Source organism: Cinclus cinclus, chromosome 1 (assembly GCF_963662255.1).
Source record: "Cinclus cinclus chromosome 1, bCinCin1.1, whole genome shotgun sequence".
Lineage (NCBI taxonomy): Eukaryota > Metazoa > Chordata > Aves > Passeriformes > Cinclidae > Cinclus > Cinclus cinclus.
This window is the reverse complement of record NC_085046.1, coordinates 138,978,673-139,000,780: the sequence shown is the minus strand read 5'-3', so window position 1 is coordinate 139,000,780 and position 22,108 is coordinate 138,978,673. Positions and strand designations below refer to the sequence as shown.

Below are 22,108 nucleotides of genomic sequence, written 5' to 3'. Positions count from 1 at the left end.
GGACTCCCCGCCACTAGCACCCACCCTTGTGAAAGCGAGTGCCCCCCGCCCCGGGTTAAGGCAGGAGCAGCGGGGAGCTCTCTGTCTCCGCCGAGCTGAGGCGGGGAATGGCCCCGTGAGAGCGAGGGGGTGTCGGCAGGGAGCGGGCACACGGCGGGGACGCTCTCGCCAGCCCGGGCAGCCCAGCGAAGAAAGCACCGAGCGGTGCCGGGGCGGAGCGACTGCCCCGACACAGCGCGGCACCGAGCGAGGGAGGGACGGGGCAGCCGCCAGAGCCTCCGCCTCACTAACAGCGAGACTCATTTGGGTTTAATCGCTATCAGCTAGAAAAGTACGGCCTTTACAGGGGGCTTTCTAAAAGTGTCTCCCCGTCCTAGCCTGAGCTCGGCACCTTGCACTCCTCCATCTCCTCCTGCCTCGCCCCAATCTCTCTCCGGAGCGCCGGTCCTGCCGCCGCGGAGGTGGCGGGAAGGTAGATGGGAAACGCTCTGGTCATACCTCGACCCCCGTCCGCCTCGCCCCTGCCCTCGAGGGGGATGAAGCACAGGGCACACCGACCTGTGCGGGCATCAGCCGGGGAGCGGCCGGCGGGGAGCGGCCGCTCCTTTTCACGTGAGGCTGCTGGTGCTGAGCTGGCTGCAGGAGAGCCGCTTCCCTCCCCGCTGGTCGCTCCGCATCTGATAAGGCGAAAGGGTAGAGAAAGGAGGCGGGCAATTATAGAGCAGAAGGTGGAAGGAAGGGGAGGGGGGGAGGGAGGAGGCATAAACGATGCCTGAGATCCCACCCTCCGAGCCCGACCCCCGCGGCTGGGGCGCGGCCAGGTGCGCGGGAGGCAGGGCCGGGGGGCGCGGGCAGCGTTCCACGGGCAGGTGCTGGGCATGCCAGTGTGCTCGGTCTTCTGGGATTGCTATCTGTTAGCTCATTTTCCTCTCTCCGAAGTTCCTTATTCACTACGTTTGTAAATGATTTAGAAGCTGCCTACTCCGCAGGATGGTGTGGAATGCAAGTATTCCCCACGCCAGCTATCGAGATGTGTGGATTAGTGACTCACGGGGGAAAAATTTATATAAAAGCGTTCCAAAACTTTTCGGGCTTAGTGTAAACCTTGATTAAAAGTGTTGCAGTACATAACTACGTTTTTTGCCATATGGATATGATATGCAATGGTACATGGAATTGCAGAATCTATATTCTATATTTCCATAGAAATATGAGTTGCCCTGCAGTATATCCTACTGAATTTATGATTAAGACTACTATTCACAAAGTCTGTAAGTCCTGAGAATTTAGGAGGTGAATGAAAATATTCATTAAAACATAACTGGGCATCCATATAAAATTACAAATTAAATTACTGAAGTATTGAAGTTGAGAATCAGTCACAGGTGATACAGAGATGTGCATACTTTTTTAATGTAAGTAGGAGCCGCTTCTAGGGAAGGAGAAGGCAGTGAGTCACAGGGAGATGACTGTGACCAAGTATAAAGCAGGACTTTCTGCTGCTGAGTAGGATTCCCAGTCCCGCAGATTCCTGTCCAAACTCATAGTGCATGGATGTCTTTCCAGTTAAACTGCAGAAGTGTTTGACCTTTAAAGGAACTCTTTAAGTCCAGTTGTTTTCTATAGCAAAGGTTTGAAAGCATTCCTAGATCTAAAAAGCATCTACCAGATTCCAAGATCTTGTCATCTGCAGTTATTCTACTGCACTGCCAGCTGTGTGCAACAGCCAACACACATACCAGGGAAGAAGAGTAGCTTGCAAGATAACAATTCCTCTGAAACAAAAAGATGTTCAGCTCATTGATGTCAAATATGATATGGTTTGTACCTCTTTCAGTCCCTAATTTATGTATATAGCGAAACAGTAATACCCAGAAGAACAAGGAACAGCACATAGAATTACAGAATTATGGAATATGATGAGTTGGAAGGGGCCCATCAGGTTTATCAAATCAATCTCCTGGTCCTGTGCAGTATTCCTCAAGTCTCACTTCATATGCCAAAGAGCTTTGTCCAAATGCTTCTTCAACTTTGTCGTATTTGGTGCTGTGATGACTTCCTTGGGGATCCTGTTCCAGTGCCCAACCACCCTCCGGGTAAAAAATTCCTGACATTCAACTTAAACCTCTCCTGACTCAACTATAGGCCATTCCCTTGGGTCCTGTTACAAGAGTGAAAACATCATTACTTGACCTTCCACTTACCCTCACAAAGAAGTTGTAGCTGCAATGAGGTTTCCCCTCAGTCCCCTTTTTTCCAGGTGGAACAAATCAAGTGACTTCAGCTGCTCCTCATACAGCTTCCCCTCCAGACCCCTCACCATTCTCATGGCTCTCCTTTATTACACTCTCTAATAGCTCAGGATCTTCTTTATATTGTGGTGACCCAAACTGCACCCAGGACTCGAGGTGAGGCTGCTCCAATGCACAGCAGAGCAGTACAATTCCCTGCCCTCCCTGGCTGGCAGTGCTGTTCCTGGTACCCCCCAGGACAGGTTTGGCCTTCCTGGCTGTCAGGGCACTGCTGGCTCATGTTCAACTTGCCACTGACCCGAACTCCCAGGCCCCTTTCCATGGAACAGTTCTCCAGCCTCTCATTCCCCAGTCTATAGAAACAGCCAGGGCTGTCCCATCCTAGGTGCAGAATCTGGCACTTGCCCTTGTTAAAATTCACAGTTGCTGACTTCCCAGTCCTTTAATTTGTTGAGGTCTCTCTTCAGGACCTCTCTGCCCTAGAAGGAGTCAACAGCTCCTCCCAGATCAGTGTCTTCAACAACTTTATTTAGTATTCCCTTGAGTCCTGCATCCAGGTCATTTATCAAGTTGTTGAAGAGGGTAGAGACAAGGATAGAGCCCCATGGAACAGCACTAGTGACAGGTCACCAGTCTGATGTCACCCCATTCACTGTAACTATTTTTGCCTGACCTGTGAGCCAGTTGCTTGCCTATCACATAACTCAGTTATTCAGCTGTGTGCTGGACAATACAGAAGGATTCTGTGAGAGACTGTATCAAAGCTTAGATGAAGTCCAAAAAGCCAAAAAGATTACATTTGGTGACTTCCCTTGATGGATCAGTGTATTTGCAGTACCCCTGAAGACTCAGTAATGTAGAGAGGTAAATCAATCAATCATGGTTGCTTGCTGGCTCATGTATTTTGGGGTAGGACAAGGAACAGCCTACCAAGGGAAGAGTCTGCCTCCCTCTCTTTTTTTCCCCCACCTCCTGCCAGATTTATAATGTAGCATACAAAGCCCATGAGCACCATCATGTGGCTGCAGCTAGTTGGAGTATTGTGATTCAAGCAAGAAAGGTCTTGAGGATCACACTGATGTATAAATAGATTCTATAACTATTTGTAGCCTTCAAATGTCTTTATACTTGAGTTTTTGTCTGTTTGCATCAGAATTGAAATTAATATTTTAAGATTATGCAAAGTGTGTGGTTTCAAATGTAACTTGGTTGATTTTATTATCATTTTCTTTTCCTCATTTATTTTAACAAAATTTGACCACTTTTACAGCTAATGATGGTTATTACCCTTGAGTTTACTCAGCTTTTTCTGGAAAGCACAATAGATCTCTTCACATTATTCCAAGGAAGATCTGTTGTTTGCAAGTCCAAGGTAAAAATTGAAAGGTAAGATTCCTTGAAAGAGTTTGTATAATGTGCACATCTGGAAATAGTGTAAGAGCACAAATAATGTACAAATGATTTACCAATGTTTCCTACTTCTCTTCCATTAAAAGCAAGCAAGCAAACAAAAAATCTTTGAATTTTAAGAATGAATTTACTGATTGTGAATTTGCCCCATAAATTTTCTTTCCACTATTTTGAATTTTCCAAGCCTCAGTGATTTCAAAAGAACAACTATTTACAGCCACCACATTTTAAAATTATTCACATCAGCAAGATATGGACCAAATTAGTGCAGGCTCACAACCTCAGAGTGAGCTGGCTGAATATCTAATGGTATGATTAAACCAAACAATGGAACACCAGCAGCAGAAATGTGGAAACTGAGCAGAAACCAAAATAATGGATAATGGATGTTTTTGGTTGTTGTGGGGCAGAATTGCACATAATTGCACAGGATTATCAATCCTTTTATACTTTTTCCATATTCCTGTTTCTTAGGATATACTTAGAATATTTATCTGATTTTTTTCATATACTAATGAATGCAGTGTATGCTATTTTTCACAAGATTTTAGAAACTAGAATACCAAGTTTGGGGGATATTTTCAAATAGGAAATGATCAAAACTTATGTCTTTTATTCTTTTATTAAAATTATTCTTGTATTCTTTTATTAAAATGATGTTTTTGAAGCTAACTAGCATTTTTAATTCCTAAACTAAAATATAGTTTCCTTTCCTTTCCTTACAAGGAGATAAACAATTTTAAATGCCCTTTCTCCTCCAGCATCCTAAAATTCCAGTCACATTCAAAGATCTTGACTGTGGCACATCTATTCAATTGACTCAAAGTAGGCCTAACAACAATCTGTAGATTTTTCTTTTTTTTTTTGCTAATAAAAGAACTCCATAACATGGAGACAGAGATAATACTTGAGGTGAAGTATAACTGACTTTTGCTTTACATTTTGTTAAATATAATGGAACATACAATACTCTTTGAAAAGTGGTTTGCCAAGATCAGTTTTTCAACACTTACAGTAATTAGGTGATCTATGAAGTAAGTCATGCACTGAGAGTAGAGAAAGACTTAGGACCATGTTCTGCCCAAATTAGAGAAAAAATATTTTAATTGCGATGCACATTCTCTAACATACTAGGCATGCATGCTTACTTTTCAATTTTTCTCTTCATTAGTAAAGAGAATTAGTTAAGACAATTATTTTTTTATATTACTATACAGTGAAATGACTTTTGAAAAGGTTAATTATCTTTTGTGAAGTATTTTTTTCTAGTGGCTTTCTTTGTGCTATAACTATTTCTCTAATATTAAGAGCCCACAAAGTGGCTTTTTACATCTCTGTTTTCAGGCAGGAACCCTCAAAGTAGTCCAGCTTTGCTTCATTATTTGTTGACATGTCTGATGAGTCATTTTTATTTCCTTGATACTTTTTTCCCTTGATACTTACAGTTCTGTCAGCGCTTTAGTGAGCTGCTAGATCTATTCATCTGAAGCATATTACACATAATGAGGTAAGTGAAAGAGATGCAGAAGAAGCCAGATTGATGACATGGCCATTGAAGTGTAGAAGTTCATGTTTAGAGTTGGTCCTGCTCCTCCAAACATGCAGGAAGGAGAGCAAAACTGGGCAAAAAGACCACAGGGAAATGGAAAAAAACTCCAAATATTATTCAGTCATGTATTTTTCTGTTCTCTTCTCAGTATGAAGAAGGTTATGGCAAGAATGACAAGGTTAGTGTTTGTAAAGTTGGCTTTTCATTCTACAGTAAAATTAGAACTCTTTCGATTTCGAATGTGAGGTATCTACCATGTGTTTACACTTACACATCTCAGCTAGTTTCTGAGCATTTCTCTGGCGAGGTCTGAGGAATAAATATAGCTGTGTGAGCCTGGCAACATGGTCAGGAGCTACTGCCAGCCTTCTGAGCCTCTGACAAGTGCAGCTTGTCTAGATCATTTTAGGGAGGGAGTTCAGCCACTTATTAAAGTCCGTGAGCTGCAGGGAGATTCAGTTCAGCTTGCTGAGATATTGAAAGTGCAAATTCCTGCACCCACAGCTTCCTCATAGCTGCAGTGAAAGGGCAGAGCTTCAGAGAAGTGTTATCCTCTCTAACATGCTCACAGGCCAGGAGCCCATCTTACCTCACTGGACAGGGAGGGCTCATGTGTATTCTTTCTCCCTCAGACTGCAACAAGAAGGAGGGGTTTCCTCATCTGTTGCTGGCAGTGTTCTGGACTCAGCAGCATTATACAGGATCACAGAGTCTTTGGAAGGCGTCTCTGGAGAGCCACAAGTACAACATCACCCTGTTAAAGGAGGGTCACCTAGAGTGGATTCCCAAGGCCATATCAAGTTGAGTTATGAGTATCTCCAAGAATGGAGACTCCACATCCTCCCTGGGTGACCTACTCCAGTGTTTGACTACCTTCACAATGAAGGGAAGAAGACGACCCACAACACAAATGTTTTCTTGTGTTCAGATGGAATCAGCTTAGTGCCTGCCGCTCTAGGGCCTTTTCTGCAAAGTCAGTCAGCCACCACTGTGTACTGGTGTCTGAGGTTATTCCTTCTGAAGGGCAGGGGCTTGCATATCCTTTTGCTGGACTTCAAAAATGTTCCTATTTTGCATTTCTCCAGCCTAGTGAGGGTGCTATAAATGGTAGCAGAACCATCTTATGGTTCAGTCACTCCTCCCAGCTGCTTTGCTATCTGCAAACTTATTCAAGGTGCATTTTCCACCACTGACCAGTCCAGTAATGAAGACTCAAAGCAGTATTGGGTCTGGTATCAACCCCTGAGGTACATCTCTGGTGAGTGATCTCCAGCTGGAGTTCATGCTCCTAATCAGAACCCCTTGAGCTCAGAAATTCAGCCAATTTTCAATTTATCTCACGCTCCACTTATCTGGTTCATGTCTCAATGATGTGTCTATGAGGAAGTTATGGGAGAAAACATTACTAAAGTTAAGATAAATACACTGCAGTCCCAGTGTGAGCACAGCTCCCATTTGGTCCTAGGCCAAGTGCTGGGACTTCATCGACCCTCCTGAGAGAGCACTGCGTCTGGTGGAAAGTCCTGGGACAGTGCCAGCATGGAGAAAGGGTTCCCTGAGTAAAGAGAAGCAACCAGACTTTATGAAGTTGGATCTACCAGCAGCTGGAAGTGGGTAGGTACAAATACATCAGTCTGGTGAAAGTTTCACTGGATTAAGCTGCAGTGCAGATTAATTTGCACCCCACCAATGGTACATCTTAAAACAGTGAGGGAAGAATTCCCCCATGTTTTACTGAATAAGCATATAAGTTACAGATTTTGTCTGTCTGTGCAAGAAATAATTTTCTTTGGAATGAAATCCTGGCTGAAATTGATATTTAAACAGTAAGAGCTGGAAGCAATACTGTGATGGTCTCTGCAATAAATACCATAAGTAATGAATGCAAGGGATATATGGAACAAGAAAGAATTCCTTTCCCAATAACACATATCTAAAGCTATTTCCTAAAAAGAAGCAGAGCTTTTTGTCTTTCTCCTACCAAGCTTCTGCACTGAGTTCTTACACTGAACACCCTTGAACAGTGTAATTATGCACCTCTGCTCTGCCTCACTCCACTCAAGTAATTTTCTAGTACATGTTTGACATGAGGAACAAGATTTATTAAATAGTGTCTACATGATGATCTGGTTTTGCATCTTGTAGATTACTGAAAACCTGAATTTACAGTTTTTCTAATTTGCAATTTTAAGTAAAGTATCTGTTCATTAGACTCTAAACATAATTGTAGTTGTCCCCTATAATAAGATCACATAGCATTTTTTATGCCACTGAATAAACACACAAACCAAACTCGCCGTTAAGATAGTACTTCAAATTTCTCAAAATTTTTATTCACTGAACTGTTTCATTTGTTCCATTTTCAACAGCCTGGTTCTCTTTGCTGCTTTTATTTTAAGGGGTTTGAAGTGGATGATGAGATTCTGATGTGGGTACTTTTTTCCCCTACTCATTTTTAAGCACTACAGTTGGAATTTTAAGGAATAGACTTTGTTTTCCAATATTTATTTAATTATATGTTAAACATATAAAGTTATGTTTCCATGAACAAAATACTGAATTAACCTTAGCAGAAACTATATGAAAGAGAAATGGTCATGAGATTTGTCTTTGCCAAAGAAAATGAAAAAATAATTGCAATTTTCTTTGTAAAAAATTGTAGCCTGTATTTTAATTTTATGCAAAATGTGAACAGAGAAAAACCAATAGAAATATTAATATTTTTATTTGCTGCAAACAGCTCAATAAAATCACTCCTACTCAAATACTCACTGAAGAAATTCAGTATGCTTTCCATGTTTATATTTCAGTACTTAACTTTATTTATTTTTTATTTTATTTACATTTTATTTTTCTAATAAATTCTAATACTATAAATCAGTATACTGGAAATCTCACTTTATGAGGTATGAGAAAAATTTACAGCAGTTTGAAATATTTTTCCTTTTTTAGCTGTGAAGGAATAACAGAGGGGGGCAGTCTTGGATAAACATCTCTTCTGTCTATTCACACACCTCTATCTTTAGTGCTTCTGCAGATTCAAATTCAAGTACTGTGTCTGTTAAAACACAACTCTTTGATCTACATTATAAGAGTCAAGAAATTATCAGCTGTACAGACTCCCCTTCTGTGCAGCAAAGTTCCACTCAGCCAGCCAAAGCCAACCCATTGAAGCTCCTCCGTGGGGAAAAGCTGCTGCCATGGGATGGACTGCAGTGCTGCTCAGGGTGATGGCTGAGGTCAGACAGTGGTATTTGCACTGCAAGAGTTCCTGTGCCTGTGGTCTTTGAGATCCTCATAAGACTGAGGTGGTTATTTGGTTTGCCAAGAATTGCTGTGATAAAGGGGAGGCTGTTTTGTTTCTGCTCTGCATCTGTTGCAGAATTAGCTGTGTGCTGTGTATGCACCCAGGAAGTGCATACACTTCCCACTGAACATGATTAAGCACCTAAAATATAAAGTAAAAAATAACAGGAAATTACACATGAGGAAAGCAAGTGTATAATCTAGCCTTAAACAGAGAGCCAGCCAAAACTGTGCTCCAAAGTGATCTGATGATTTAGAATTATAGGGTATTGTAACGAAGAATGGGAAAGCAGAAAAAAGGAGAGACAATGCAGCCACAAAAAGCAGATACCATCTCAAAAGCTTTAGGGTTAGCCTTTTTTTTCCCCTTCACTCACTCTGAACAGTTAGAGACTGTATTTTATGCTGTTGTAAAAACTTTTTGCAGTATTTGGTTCTTGCCCTGAACATCACCTCAATCTATGTTTTCCACAAAAATAGGTAAAAATGTTTGACAACATTCCATCCATGACTCTATATCATTTTCTAGTATTTGTTTCTTAAACTGTAGTGACTGATTTGTCATCTCAGGCTTCTTGACCAAGTACCATAATCCCCATATCATCACTTTTTTGCTGTTTCCTTTTCATTATTACTTTTTGGACCCTATTGTAATCTTTAATTTATTGGTGTCTTCTTTCATAAATTACAGTTTAAATGTTCTTGTAATATTGACACTGACTACAGTGATGTTCTTTGTCTTACAGTGCACAGACAAAAAGTTTGTCTGTGGCCTGTTTAACACAGTTTTCGAGGTCAGACAGATTACAAAAAAATAATAAAAATAATGCCTTGTTTCTTATACAGTGTTTCTTAGAGCATGGCCTTCAAAGATAATGTTGGGTTAGTAGATATTCTTCACTTTCTTACGCAATCAAAATCTCTGTACTGAGGTTTGCAGTTTTGGAAGAACAGTCAAAACACCTACTTTAGGCCACTGGGCATTTCACAATGTTTTTTTTGTAATAATGAAAATAGTAGTTAATCATAAATCTATTACTATTATTGTTGTCCAGCACATGGAAAGGACTTACTGCTGTTTGACCCATCAGCCAATTTGTCCCTTCAAATAGCAAGGTTTAACCTGACAAATTAGTCCTTAAAATCTGAAAACTCTGAATGCTTTTGCATTGGGAAGCAAGTTTGTAATAACAGACTCTATGTTCACATTGCTTTTGTATATGCTGGCTTGCTGGAGCTAATATTAGCCTGTGTAAGAGATTGAGTACACAGACAATTAGACAGCAATTCAACTACATCAAGATGCACCACAATTTTATTTCATCCTGATCAAATATTTTTTTCCTAAACTCAGCTAAAGGAATAACTTGCCTTCCTGTCTCCCATGTAGCAGAGGTTGCTCTCCAAGAGGGAATCAGACTATTTGACTGATATTAACCTTTGGAGGATTCCCCCTCTTGTCTTCCCTGTGCTCTGTCATTGTTTAGGCTGCCAGCCTGGAAAGTCTGGGAAGCTGTACAGGAGAATGTGGGCTTGGACAATGAGATTTCCTCAGTAAAATAATTCTGCACTAGACCCAAAATATGTGAACTGTAGGAGTCTACAATAGGGATTTGAATCTGTACACTGATAAAAGCAGCTGCGTTGGGATTTGGCTGTGTTCCATTACAATGAAGAGCAAAACTCACTGGAAAGGGAAGAGGGAGGATAGGATCAGCTTATTTGAAAGCAAGCTATAAGCATCTTTGAAATTCTATAATCTTCAGGCTCAGCTCACACCTAGAAGCTTTCCTTGAGTAGATCACCAGGTGATGCAGAACCAGGTATCTGTCCATTAGCTGCTTCTGTATTGTATAAGAGAAAGAAACAGGCAGTAATGAGGCATTTTGCTACTGACATCAACTGTGAGTGCATAAAGATTTCCTAAAATCATGTTTCTGCCCTTCTCTACAGTCACAATTATATTTTCTTTGCCTTATATCTGCTGATATTTTTAAAAACTTGGGTATTTATTGCCTGTACAATAATGAAAAAATAAACAACTGGAAAGAAGTGAAGAACAGCCTTGTTTCTCCAGTGTAGTACATTCTTACAACATTATCTTTTTGCTTAAAATCCACCTGTGGCCATTTGCCAAGTCCAGAAAGTACAATCATATTACAAGTTCAGATTGCTATGTATATTCTGTTAATATTCAAAACTTTTTGTCTTAAGACTTAGAGCATGTAAAGTTTCCTCAGCAGAGGAACACAGTAAGAACACAGTGCTGTGGCTTGTTTCTGGGTTCACAGGATTAGGTGAGAGCTTAGTGCCACACTGAGAGTGGCTCATTAAAGCAAGGGCCTGAATGACCCAGTGCTTTAGTAATGCTGAATCACTACCCTGAACATCAGTGGAACAGGTTAATTCTTTGCTGGCACAAGGACCATCTATTCTCTTTTTTGTTGGCCTTTTTTTTTAAGGTGTTGGATTAGAGAATCATCGTAGTCAAACCTGTGCTTCTCATGTTGAGTAGCATTTAATTTTACCAAGGCTGCATTTGGTGGTCAAGTCCAGGGCAAATTTTAAAAATAACTTCCTAAATATACGCTGTCCTATCTTTCTGCTGTTAAAATCAGCTTTCCAGTAAGAAGTCAGACTGTGATTTCTCTGCTAATCTTATAGTCAGGGCATTTCTGTACACATAATGGAATTATTTCTGATTTTTCAGTAGGTAAATAAAACAGAAGGTCACCATAAATATTTATAATCACTATTGTCATTTGTCTACCTTCATTCTTGTAGAATTTTCAACACTATTTCTTAAACTAGCATTAATTTTCTTCACTTGCTTACTGAGTGTGTAAGATTTATATGGCTTCTAGTGTGTGATTTGTGTCAGTAACAAAATCAGAATTAGTGGAGGTAAAATTAAACACCTGAACTCTTCATAATTCTCTATCTTTTTGCAAGAATGAAAGCCACAATTTACAGCTCTCATAGTTCAAAATATGTTAGCCTGTCATATTTACTTACAAATTCCCACTTATGTTATTGTACTGTGTTGGAGTTAGCCCCAATAAAAACGCAGAGGACCAAGGCTTAAGGCCATGGGAAAACCCTTCCACAGTAGTGAGTAAAAAATCGCCCCCAGAATCCTCCAGTTCCAGTATGTTCATCATTGCCAGAAAGTTCTCTGCTTCCTTTGTTATCATTGGTTCCTTTTTGCTGCAATAATTGTAATATTGCTAATCACCCTTCTTTATTGGATACCCTCCCTAAACTCCACCCTAATTCCTCCCCTCCTCCAAATTTATAAATACCCCTGACATACCCTCACACCTGCTTTTGTCCCTTTGCCCTCGTTTATGGATCAAGCCTCCCTGTTCCATCTTTCCCAGTTCGTTCAGTACAATCTGTTCGGCTTGCTGTTTGTTATTTTCTAGTATTAAAGTTTTTTAGTTCCTGAGCAATCAGGTCAGATTTTCTTTCTGCATAAAATCGCTGAGTTCAATGAACCCTCTGGCCCTAATAGCCAGGCTAGGGAGGATCGGAGGTTACAGTACTGAAAACACTGTGCGAACCATAGCCATAATCATTATTTGGCTATGAAGTTATTCCTTTGAAAAGCCTGTGGGCTTCCCAAAGCTTGCTTTTTCAGCCGGACAAATCCCGCGCAGCACATGCTGCTGAGAGTGTTTTGTGCCCGGCCCAGCCTGTCTCAGACCGCAGACTGTTCTTGCGGCGGTGCCTGGGTGGCTCGGATGGCTCTGGGTGCGCGAGGGACACTCGGCCTGCACGCCCTCCCTCACGCTGCACCACAGGCTGTGACTGCCAGGGCCCGGGCCTGGGCCTGGGCCAGCCCTCAGCAAGCTCAGCCAGCAGGGCCTGGCACCGGGGCTGGCTGCAGACAGAGCCTCTTGCCAGGACAGCCCGGCAGGAAGTGGAGCTGGGAGAGGAGCTGGAAGAAGGCTGTGGAACTGAGGAGGTCGTAGGTTGGCTGCACATGATGGGTACCTGGCACACTGGTGACAAGAGTCTGCCAAAACTGAAATACCAAGCAGTTGCAAATAACACATTTATGGCTGCAGAAGATTCAAAATACATAAAGGGAAATGTTTTTAACACAGCCATGGAGCACTGCTGTTTCTGCATTAGGGAGCGTGGGTCTTGCTTGCTCACTGAACAGCCATCCTGCAGGTTGCACACAGGCCAACATTTTAAGAGACTGAGTTTCAGTTCTGCTCCTCTGCAGGCTTCCTTGATGGGCTCAGATATCCAGGATATGGATTTTACATCCTTGTCCTGGTTTAGGGCAAATCTGGGAGGAAACCTCTGAATGGGGTCCTGCTGAGGGTTAGTTCTCTCCCTTTTTCCCTCTGTGGAATTTTCCCCATTGTCATGCTAAGATACCTGTTGACTGGGTCCTGGTGACAAGGGGGAGGGGATGGGAGGGAAGAGGGACACCCGGCGAGATTCAAACAGCCAGAAGAGGAAGCAGAAGGCTGGGCCTCGGCCCATTTCCCCCGCAGAGTTGGGACGAGAAGGACGATCGCCGTCTGTGTCCCATCCCTGCCATCCCAGCATCGGGAAACCACCATCGGACCCTGCCCGGCTGTCTTCTCGCTGTGAACTACCACCATCCAGCACTCTGCTGATCACCGGGACCGACACCGTGAGCGGAGGGCTCTCTCTCCATCTCTCTCTCCCCCTGGGACAGCGCTGCCATCACCCCCAGCCCTCCTGCAGCTCTGCGGGACCCGCCCGCCCCCAGCACCGGGAACTGCAGCTCAGGGAAAAGGTGCCTGCAGCCAAAAAACACTGGGACTGAGTTACTGTTCTGTTTGTGGGTAATTTCATAGCTGTTGTTGTTCTTGTTTGTCTTGTTAGATATACTAGTAAAGAACTGTTATTCCTACCCCCATATCTTTGCCTGAGAGCTCTCTTAATTCCAAAATTATAATAATCGGAAGAATCACGTTTTTTTTCAGTCCAAAGGGAAGCTTCTGCTTTCCTTAGCAAACACCTGTCTTTCAAACCAGGACAGGTCCCTCTAGGAAACAGATTCAAGCAGTCCCTCCCCAAGCTGATTCAGGGAAAAATATTTCCTCAGAGATGTTATAAATGAGAAACAAAGTCTCGATATTTAGCAAAATTTAGATTGCTTTATTTGATGTAGACGGGGCAAGCAATGCTGGGGAACGTGAGGGGTCACTGTCCACTCCACGCTCCGTCGAACCTTGGTTTGCAGCTCCTTTTTATAGTATGGTTTTCCTTGCAGTCTCCGGACAGTTTGTCAAGTAGCCATGTGGTCTTGGTAGATAAGGAACAGTAGACACGGGGGGGTCTGGTCTTAACAGATAGGTTGTGATTGATTACACCAAGGCAGGAAATCTGATTTTGCAATATTTTTCAGGCTGTGGGAAACCCCCATTTTACAAACTGTATCAAATACAATTTACTAAAAAACACAATATTCACAATAGGTGATTTAAACAGAATGATTTAATCATATATATTTTTCTCTATCTAATGTCCATTCTTCATTTCAGACCTAAGTATTCTGGTTTATAAAAACCCCAGTGCTTTTATGATTAACACTAATCTTTTATCAATTATCACAGAGAGAAGTGGAAAAAAAAACCTGTTTATTTAATAGGCAAAGCACTTCCCTGCACAAAAATGAACAACACTAAACAGCAAAACCTCTCACCCCTCCAAAGAAATGACAAATTCAGCAGAGTCCCTTCTGTGGGTTGCAGCCCGGCTCACTCAGGCTGTTCTCAGTCCCTCCTGTGCTGGGAATTGCCATGGCTCAGGCCAGGCCTGGTGGGACACAGGTGTGAGCTCCTGTTCTAACAATTCCAAGAAAAATGAAAGAAAATCCACAGTCCAGGGAAGTTTGCCTCAGCTCGCCAGAAGAAAACCAACCAAAGAAAGGAGAGCTCCGTCCTGCTATCCACTGCAAACAGCACAGTCTGTGTGAAGGATGCTGGGGATTGACTGCAGTCTCTGATAACAAACTCTGCACCTCTTCTGTCTCCCTTCATTTCTGGAACCAGTCTTAAAGCTGCAGAATTCAGTATTCAACACCAACAGAACAGATGACTGGGGACAGAAGTATCGTAAAGTCACCCCAAGACAATTGTGTACATTGGATCTAGGAGCTCATGGGGGTAATACCTGGAGAGTGGTGGATGTGGGAGTGGGGGACTCTGAGGATGTTCTGTAAAACCATGAAGAATATGAATGTGATGAAGAGGTATAAGCCAGCTAATAATGCAACAGTCACAACATGTGAGGTAACTAGTGGTGAAATCTTCAGTCCCAATAGCCTTCTAAATACCCGTGTGAGTTAACAGGGGTTTTTAATTGATTTTTTTTAATGTCAGCACCTAAGCCCTCTATAAATTTCACTTTAATATCCTCACTTGTGGAGGAAATTGAGGGGCACTGCCTGTGTGCTACAGGGGTGAGCAGAAAATCCCCTTGTAGCAAAGGCTGAGATGTCAAACACTTAGATGTGACTGACTTTTGTGCAAGGGACATAGCAGAGAGAGCCTTCACTGATGTAGGGTGGTATATAAATACCTCAAGGCTCCCAAGAGCTACAATACCTGTCATATTGTAAGCAGTGCAATAAAACTTGGGTTTATGTGGAAGCACTCCTGCTGCATCTATTCTCATCTGCTGGGTCTGCAGTTGCTGCTACTCCTTCTTATGATCCCATTTCTCAAGGCAGTTGCTGCCTTGCTGTGACTCCTTGGGTGGAATTAGTATTTTCCAGGACAACTTAAAAATGGTAACACCCAAAAAGCAGGAGAATCTGTTGAAAATGTACAGGAAATAATTATACATTATCATTTATATACACAGATTACGGCTCAGCTGACAAATAGCTTTGGTCCCCTTGACTGGCAATAGAAAATTCAGAAGCAAAGGGATCTTTGGGTGGCAGACCACTTTGTATCTTGACTAAAAGCATGAGGAAAAGAAAAGGAGACACATTTCTTAAGACATTTAATAACAGCACGTCATCACAGTCAGTTCTGCATGATACGAGTGTGCAGCAGCTTCTCTGAGAATTGGCTGGATAGCCAGGATGTTCTTTTCTATCAACAGTGCTAATTGAATATACAGCTGGGTAACTCCAAAAAAATTACCAGCAGTGAGACAATTGAATTGGCAGATGTTAAGTGGTGATTATTAGGGATGCCATTCAGTTGTTCACACATAGGTGTCTAACATGTTTTGAAGATTCCTACAGTATTTAGGATGTCCTCTGGGACTTAATCTCTCGATGCAGTTTTGAGGGGTCACAGACTTCCCTGAAGCTGCTCTCTGCCACAGAAGAATGTCTGAAATACTCTAAAAACATCTTCGATGGCACTTGACATTTATGTGTATACAACAGAACCAAGCCCCTCGTTTCTGAGCTCCAATTCCAATTAGGAAAGTAGAAGTAGATGCCATCACCCTGCTGTGATGTTTTTTCAGACTATCTGCAGTGCTGGGAAAAGAGCACTGCATTAACCTGTGTGCCAAAGGTCATCTTTGCAATCACAAACCCATTGTTAGGAGTTAATCATGATAACTACTGGAAAAGGGTACCATCAAAGAGCCTTTAAAATGTGGACAATTTGATCCTAATCATGAAGTTTTTATTCCTCTATTACATGACTTCCTGGAGCTCTGCACATTAAGACAGCGTTGTCTGTTTTTTGAGAAAGCAGTAATCAACAAGAGTTAAGGTAAATGTTTTTTGTGCCTTCATCTTCCAAATTAAAATTTCTGAACCAGAAGAGATTTTTTCTTTATCTAACTATAGGAGATAAGGTGCAGAGGATTTATCTTTACATGGAATGCTGAATACTATGAGGAATGTGAATCAATAACACCCAGAAAATAATTTCTTAGGAGAATAACAATGATACAATCATGTACAGTGGGAAATGAAACAAAAATGTAGCACACAATAACACACATTTTATCACGAAAATCAAAAATTAAGAGGGTAACTCAGCACTCTTTCGTAAATGCATCTTTTAAGCATTTAATAGATGATTTGCCTGATGAAGTGTAAAAGAAAGTGAAATACTGACTATTTTAATATTCAACAGGATCTTGTTTATTCTGGAAAAACAAACAAAACACACACACTTCCCAGCTGCAGTAACAAAGGGTTCGTAACATTATCTTCAGAAAGCACTTGAGCTGAAAATTCTTATAAAACAAAACAGATATTGGGAAAATGTAGCATTAATATCTTAAATACTTTCATGTTTCTTCCTTTCCAGGTTAAGCCATGAAAGTTAGTACATTCCATCTACAATTTTTTATTGAGTTTTAAGAAAATTTTGCCACAGTTCTAGAAATATTTTGCAGGCAAAGCAAGGCTGTTAGGGCATTTTGAGAAATTAAACGGGCTCCTGATCCTGCACACTACTAAGCACTTCTGAGTGTAATCTTTTAATATTTCCCAGGTTTTGATCAACATTACGCTTAATTAAACTTTTGCTAATAAACCTGAAACACTCAGTTTAGCCCCATTGCTGGACTCCATTTACAAAACTGTTTTTCAGTCAAGCCTGCATGTGTGCTTTTTGTTAGCTGACACATGCAGTGTTTTCATTCTACTTTATAAACAGAAGATTACTTCACAACGTACATGAAACTTTTTTTTGTTAAAGGATATGTTTTGTTTGGGTAGTTTGTTATATTTGAATGGGAGATATTTCCCAAACGAATATATCTGTATTGTATTCTTATGTACTGCATTTTAGGATTAAATATTCATAAATGTAAAAGCACTAATTACAACTTTGCTCTTATTGAAAAGGCTGGCTTAAGAACATAAATTGTAAATATAGCCATAAAAGTATGACAGTTTTTCTCTCTGTGATGTTATTAAGAAACTTAATAGGACACTGTGGGACTGTCTCATCCCTGGCAGGGCTCAAGGCTGGGTTGGATGGGGCTCTGAGCAACCCAGTCTAGTGGTAGGTGTCCCTGCCCATGGCAGGGGAATGGAACCAGATGATCTTTAAGGTCCCTTCCAACCCAAACCATTCTATAATTCTATGACAGAACCGTTCCATAGTATGCCCCTTCACTGCACCTGTCTGATGGATTCTCTTCTGCAATCTACATTGATTTTGCTTATACTTTAAAATCATCAAGAAGAATTTTAAAATAAGCTAACTTGTCTTTTTCTTCTTTTTTTTTTAACAATTATTTGAACATAATATGTATTTTACAGGTATGATCTACAAATAGGCATCATATTGTGGGTTTTGCTCTGGTTTTTACGGAATTTTCATGAAATTTTCCCAGAGGAGGTTTGCCTTGAGATAGACAAATAAGGGGCAGATAAGAACAAGTATGCCCTGAGTCAGGCTTGAGTATTTCTGAACTGAAGAGTATTTCTGAACTGAAAAGTATTTCTGTTCATCACATGTTCCACTGCAAACATAAGGCAGGAACATACAGCACTTCTTTATCAGATAGATGGAGAAATTAATTGTTTTTCTGTTTAATAAGTGAAACTCTAAAGCCTGAAGTGGAAAACAAAATATAATTTTAAAAATCTGCAGTCATTTACAGCTAGCAGTGAAGATAAGAGTTTATATGGTTCCAAGCCCAGCTATGGTTAGAAGCTGTGCTCCAGCTGGTTCGGGAGGGAGGGAAGTTGTGGGTAGTTCATCAAGAGGCCCAAAAGACAACACCACTCTTTGAAGGTCTCTCTTCTTTTGTGCCCGTAACCTGAGAAAGTCCATTAAAATTGTGGCCCATCTGTGTTATGAACTATACGCATCATTTTTAAGAGTAGATGTGGTGTCATTTTATACCTAAAATTAATTTTATTCTATCATTTATGGTAGCTTTTTCTTACTTTGGTCTCTTGCCTCAAGGCTTTGTTTGTACATGAGCTAACATTTGATTGTAAAGCAGCAGCCAATTCACCTGTTTTCCTGAAATACTAGGCTTGCTAAATAAGCACTGCTGATTTATGAAAAGCTAGTGATGGCAATCACAGTAAAGAGACACTCAAAAACATACTAGTAAAAAATACAAAGAAAGCAGGACCACCAAGATCTTCCAGAAAGTATTTTTTGAGCTGGAAGAATAATGTAGGACCAATGTCAGCTATGCAGCAAATTAAATAGAATATGAAAGAAAATTAAATATATCCATAGATCACTGGTAAAAGCAAAACAGTCTGGTGGGTGTGGGCTGACCTTTTGACCAGTATTGCCCAGCTTGGCCTGGTTGGATATGTGCAGCAGCAGGAGGAGCAATGGGAACATTTTCCTGGAGAGGAGGAGTTCAGCTGCTCAGGCATGATGGAAATTACTATTTGAAATGGTCAGAATACCACTAGCTGTCTATGTACTGTAATCTAGGGAGCAGTTTGTAGATGTGTCTATGTAGAAGCGCCTTAGGAACAGAAACAAGAGGTTGCACATAAAACGAGAGTTTTCCTCTGCAAATTACCTGCAAATTCTGGAAAGAAATTATGATTATTGTTTGACTAGGCCATACAAAAGCCAGCAGGAGACTGTTGAACTCTAAGTTCAAGGAGAGTTACAGTTACACCGGATGGGAAATCTATGGGTATATGGCAGCATCTTTGTAGAAGAGGCATTACAACAATTTGTGCTACCTAAATTCCAGTGTCTGCTTCAAACCCCTGCTCTTAAAGCTAAGCATTACATTTAAGTGTGTGATTATAAAACTTGAATTTTAACAGTACTGGAAATTCACATCTCCAATGGCCAGTATTAGAGGGGATCCCTAACTGCAAAACAACAGTCATTTTTAGAGGACATTCAGTTTGACAGTTAGAGCTGCTCCCTTCTGAATATTTCAGAATTTTCCTGAGGAATTGCAAGTACAAAGATTAGGCAGCTATACATGAAACCCTGTCTTTATAGTATAAATTAATGGTATAATTGATTCCTCTGGCACCCCTTGACATTCTTAAATTGTCTCTTGCATTAGTGGTTCCTTTTAAAAATTAAGCTATAAATATTTATTTATATGCAAGTTTGTAGAGAAATCTAGTGGTTTAAAATCACTCAGCCTCTCTGGAACATTAATATTTTTATCTGCACTCTGAGTATACAAAGAGAATTACTGAATTGGCAGGTACTTTTTCTGTTTATGTAAGTAACACATATAAGTGAAAAATATAAGCCACATCACTCACCAGATAAAGACATTTAAAAAGGGTGATCTGTGAAAACCTTTTATGACAATTTTATTGTAAAAGGTTAGAAGGTCTCTCACTTCATTTGAAGAGTGGTGTGGTCCAACTATACTTATGTATGTGATATACACATGCTTTTTCACTTATACAAGTGGTCTAGCTCCAATTACACACCAGGAAGAAAATACTCATAATTGCAACAATTGATTTCTCAGTCTGTCTCTGATTAGACAAACGCTTTTGCAAAACATATTGTTTCAGTTTCTCCAGTCTCTAAAATTAGAATACTTATAAAAAAAAATTAACATTAAAAATTACTATTTAATTGCCAGAATTTTCTGATATTATTAAAGCATCACCCTGTAATTTGATGAGAAAAAGGAAACCTCCATGCATTATAGCTGTCAGCACAGAAGAAGAAAGGAGTCAGTTGCTGCTTCCTCCTAATCTTCAGACTATTCTCATTTGTTTATGTCTGTTAGTACATCAAGTCAGTACAGAGACTGTCTCTGGTCTAAAGGCCAAGAGGCAACAGCTCAAAATCTTATGTTATTCTTTGAACTACGCTGGGGCAAATTTCTCAGAGATCAAGACCATGCTAAGGGAAAAAATTGACCATTAAACCAATAATTCTGGGACAGCATTCGACACACCACTAGCACACTAGTCATTAGGGAGGGTATGAGGAGAAAATGAAGAAAAAATTTTCAGCAACACTTTGAAAAACAGTCCTACTGAATGACCTTTTCATTCCAAACCTCTTCCTGAATGTAATCTTACAGAAGAAGGTACAGCAGGCCACACCTACTCATATTTCAGATGCTACTATGACATAATGTCTTTTTAACTCTGAAAGTTTTATTTTCAGCTTTTATGCAGGCCTAAAATGCTGACAATTACGTTCTGATACACCTGAAGTGGATTTTTGCTTCATTATGGGAATGAAATGCCTTCCCTGGTACTAGTTGTGGAACTGGATGTGTTCAATATCATACACGTGGCATTTGATCTTGAAAAAGATAATGAAAATAATGTATCTGGTAAGAAATATAACAGGAAAAAATATGAGAAATATTGCACTGGTTTAATGCTCCAATTAACTTAACCGCTACTTGAATTTAATTAAATATTACATTGCTTGAAGATGTCCATAAATTATTTGCAAATGCACATGTACAGAGGAATGGCACTAATTTGAGTGATTAAGTCTTAAATATTTATTAGAGGATCTTGCAAGATCGACAGAAGAGAGTAAGTCTTACAAAAATGCCTGTCTTTTTAATTAAGCTATTACTGCTGATGCCAGGGTTTTTTTTTGATTTCTGGTTTCTTGCTTCATTCTACACTGTGATATTCATGCATCTCTTGAAATGCCTCACTTCCGTGAATAACTTTACATTTCCCCTGGCACTTTGCAGGAAGCAAGGTGCTCTGTTGTATTTGAAATTCTGTGCCCTCGGAAGCGTGTGAGAGTTTGACACTGACTCATGTGGGATGTCTCAGAGCATATGCAGCACTGTGTGTGGACAAATTGCAATTTAATTGAAAGTATACATTTCATAGCTTAATTGTTTACTTTCTATCCTTTTTTCCAGAATACAAAATTTCATTGCAGACACAATTTGAATATCTGTCACATTGAAGAGGGAAAGAATTAATTAAATCCTGGATTGTCAGTCAAGTTGAGAACACAATATGGAAATGCCTGTTAAACAGAAGGCAAGTAGCTGTGCTCAAATTATAATAGAGACTAATGTATCTTGTGAATCAAGATGCCATCTCCAATCTGTAACATAATGAAATGCACAGATTTCTCCCTGCCCCCATTGCCACCCTTTTTGCTCCAGTCTGAAGTGCACACTGTAATGCATTATTAAGCCAAATTCTGACCCAGTTTCTTAATTATCTGCAAGCTACAAAGAACTTCTAGCAGAATATTAACTAAGGCAAGAGATGTAATACAGACAAACCTATGATGGCATTAGAGAGAATAATTAGCATTTTGCTAAGAAAAATCCTTCAATTGTAATATTTAATTTTGCCTATCACACAGAATTTATGTTTTGAAGGGGCTAAAACACAAAACCAACCCAGGGGGACAAAAAGAATAAAAAAAAAAAAAAAAAAAAAGCAAAGGAAATTTTGAAAAAATAGAAATTAAATAGAAATATTTGGAGAAGCATTCCTGGATTCACAAGCTCAAAATACTCAGAGAATACTGAAACATTTCTGGAACAAGAAGATTGTTTCCAACTGATTTGAGTGGATACCATGGATGGTTATTACAATCTAATATAACATTATGTGCCCAGCTATTTATTTCGGATGATCTGTAAAATGTAACTTGCTACGGCTTATACATATGTACCAAAATTCTGGGGAGCACAATTGGGATTAAGAACT

The 22,108-nt window shown here is 40.3% G+C and overlaps 1 protein-coding gene across 1 annotated transcript in view; it reads right to left on the bottom strand.

Moving 5' to 3' along the window:
* The window catches only part of COL14A1 (collagen type XIV alpha 1 chain), a 110,162-nt gene extending 109,859 nt beyond the window's left edge, over window positions 1-303 (bottom strand). The window contains 2 exon segments of the mRNA XM_062514935.1: window positions 25-140; window positions 142-303. Of these exon segments, the coding sequence (XP_062370919.1) occupies window positions 25-140; window positions 142-303 (278 nt within the window).
* Window positions 304-22,108: the final 21,805 nt, after the last annotated feature.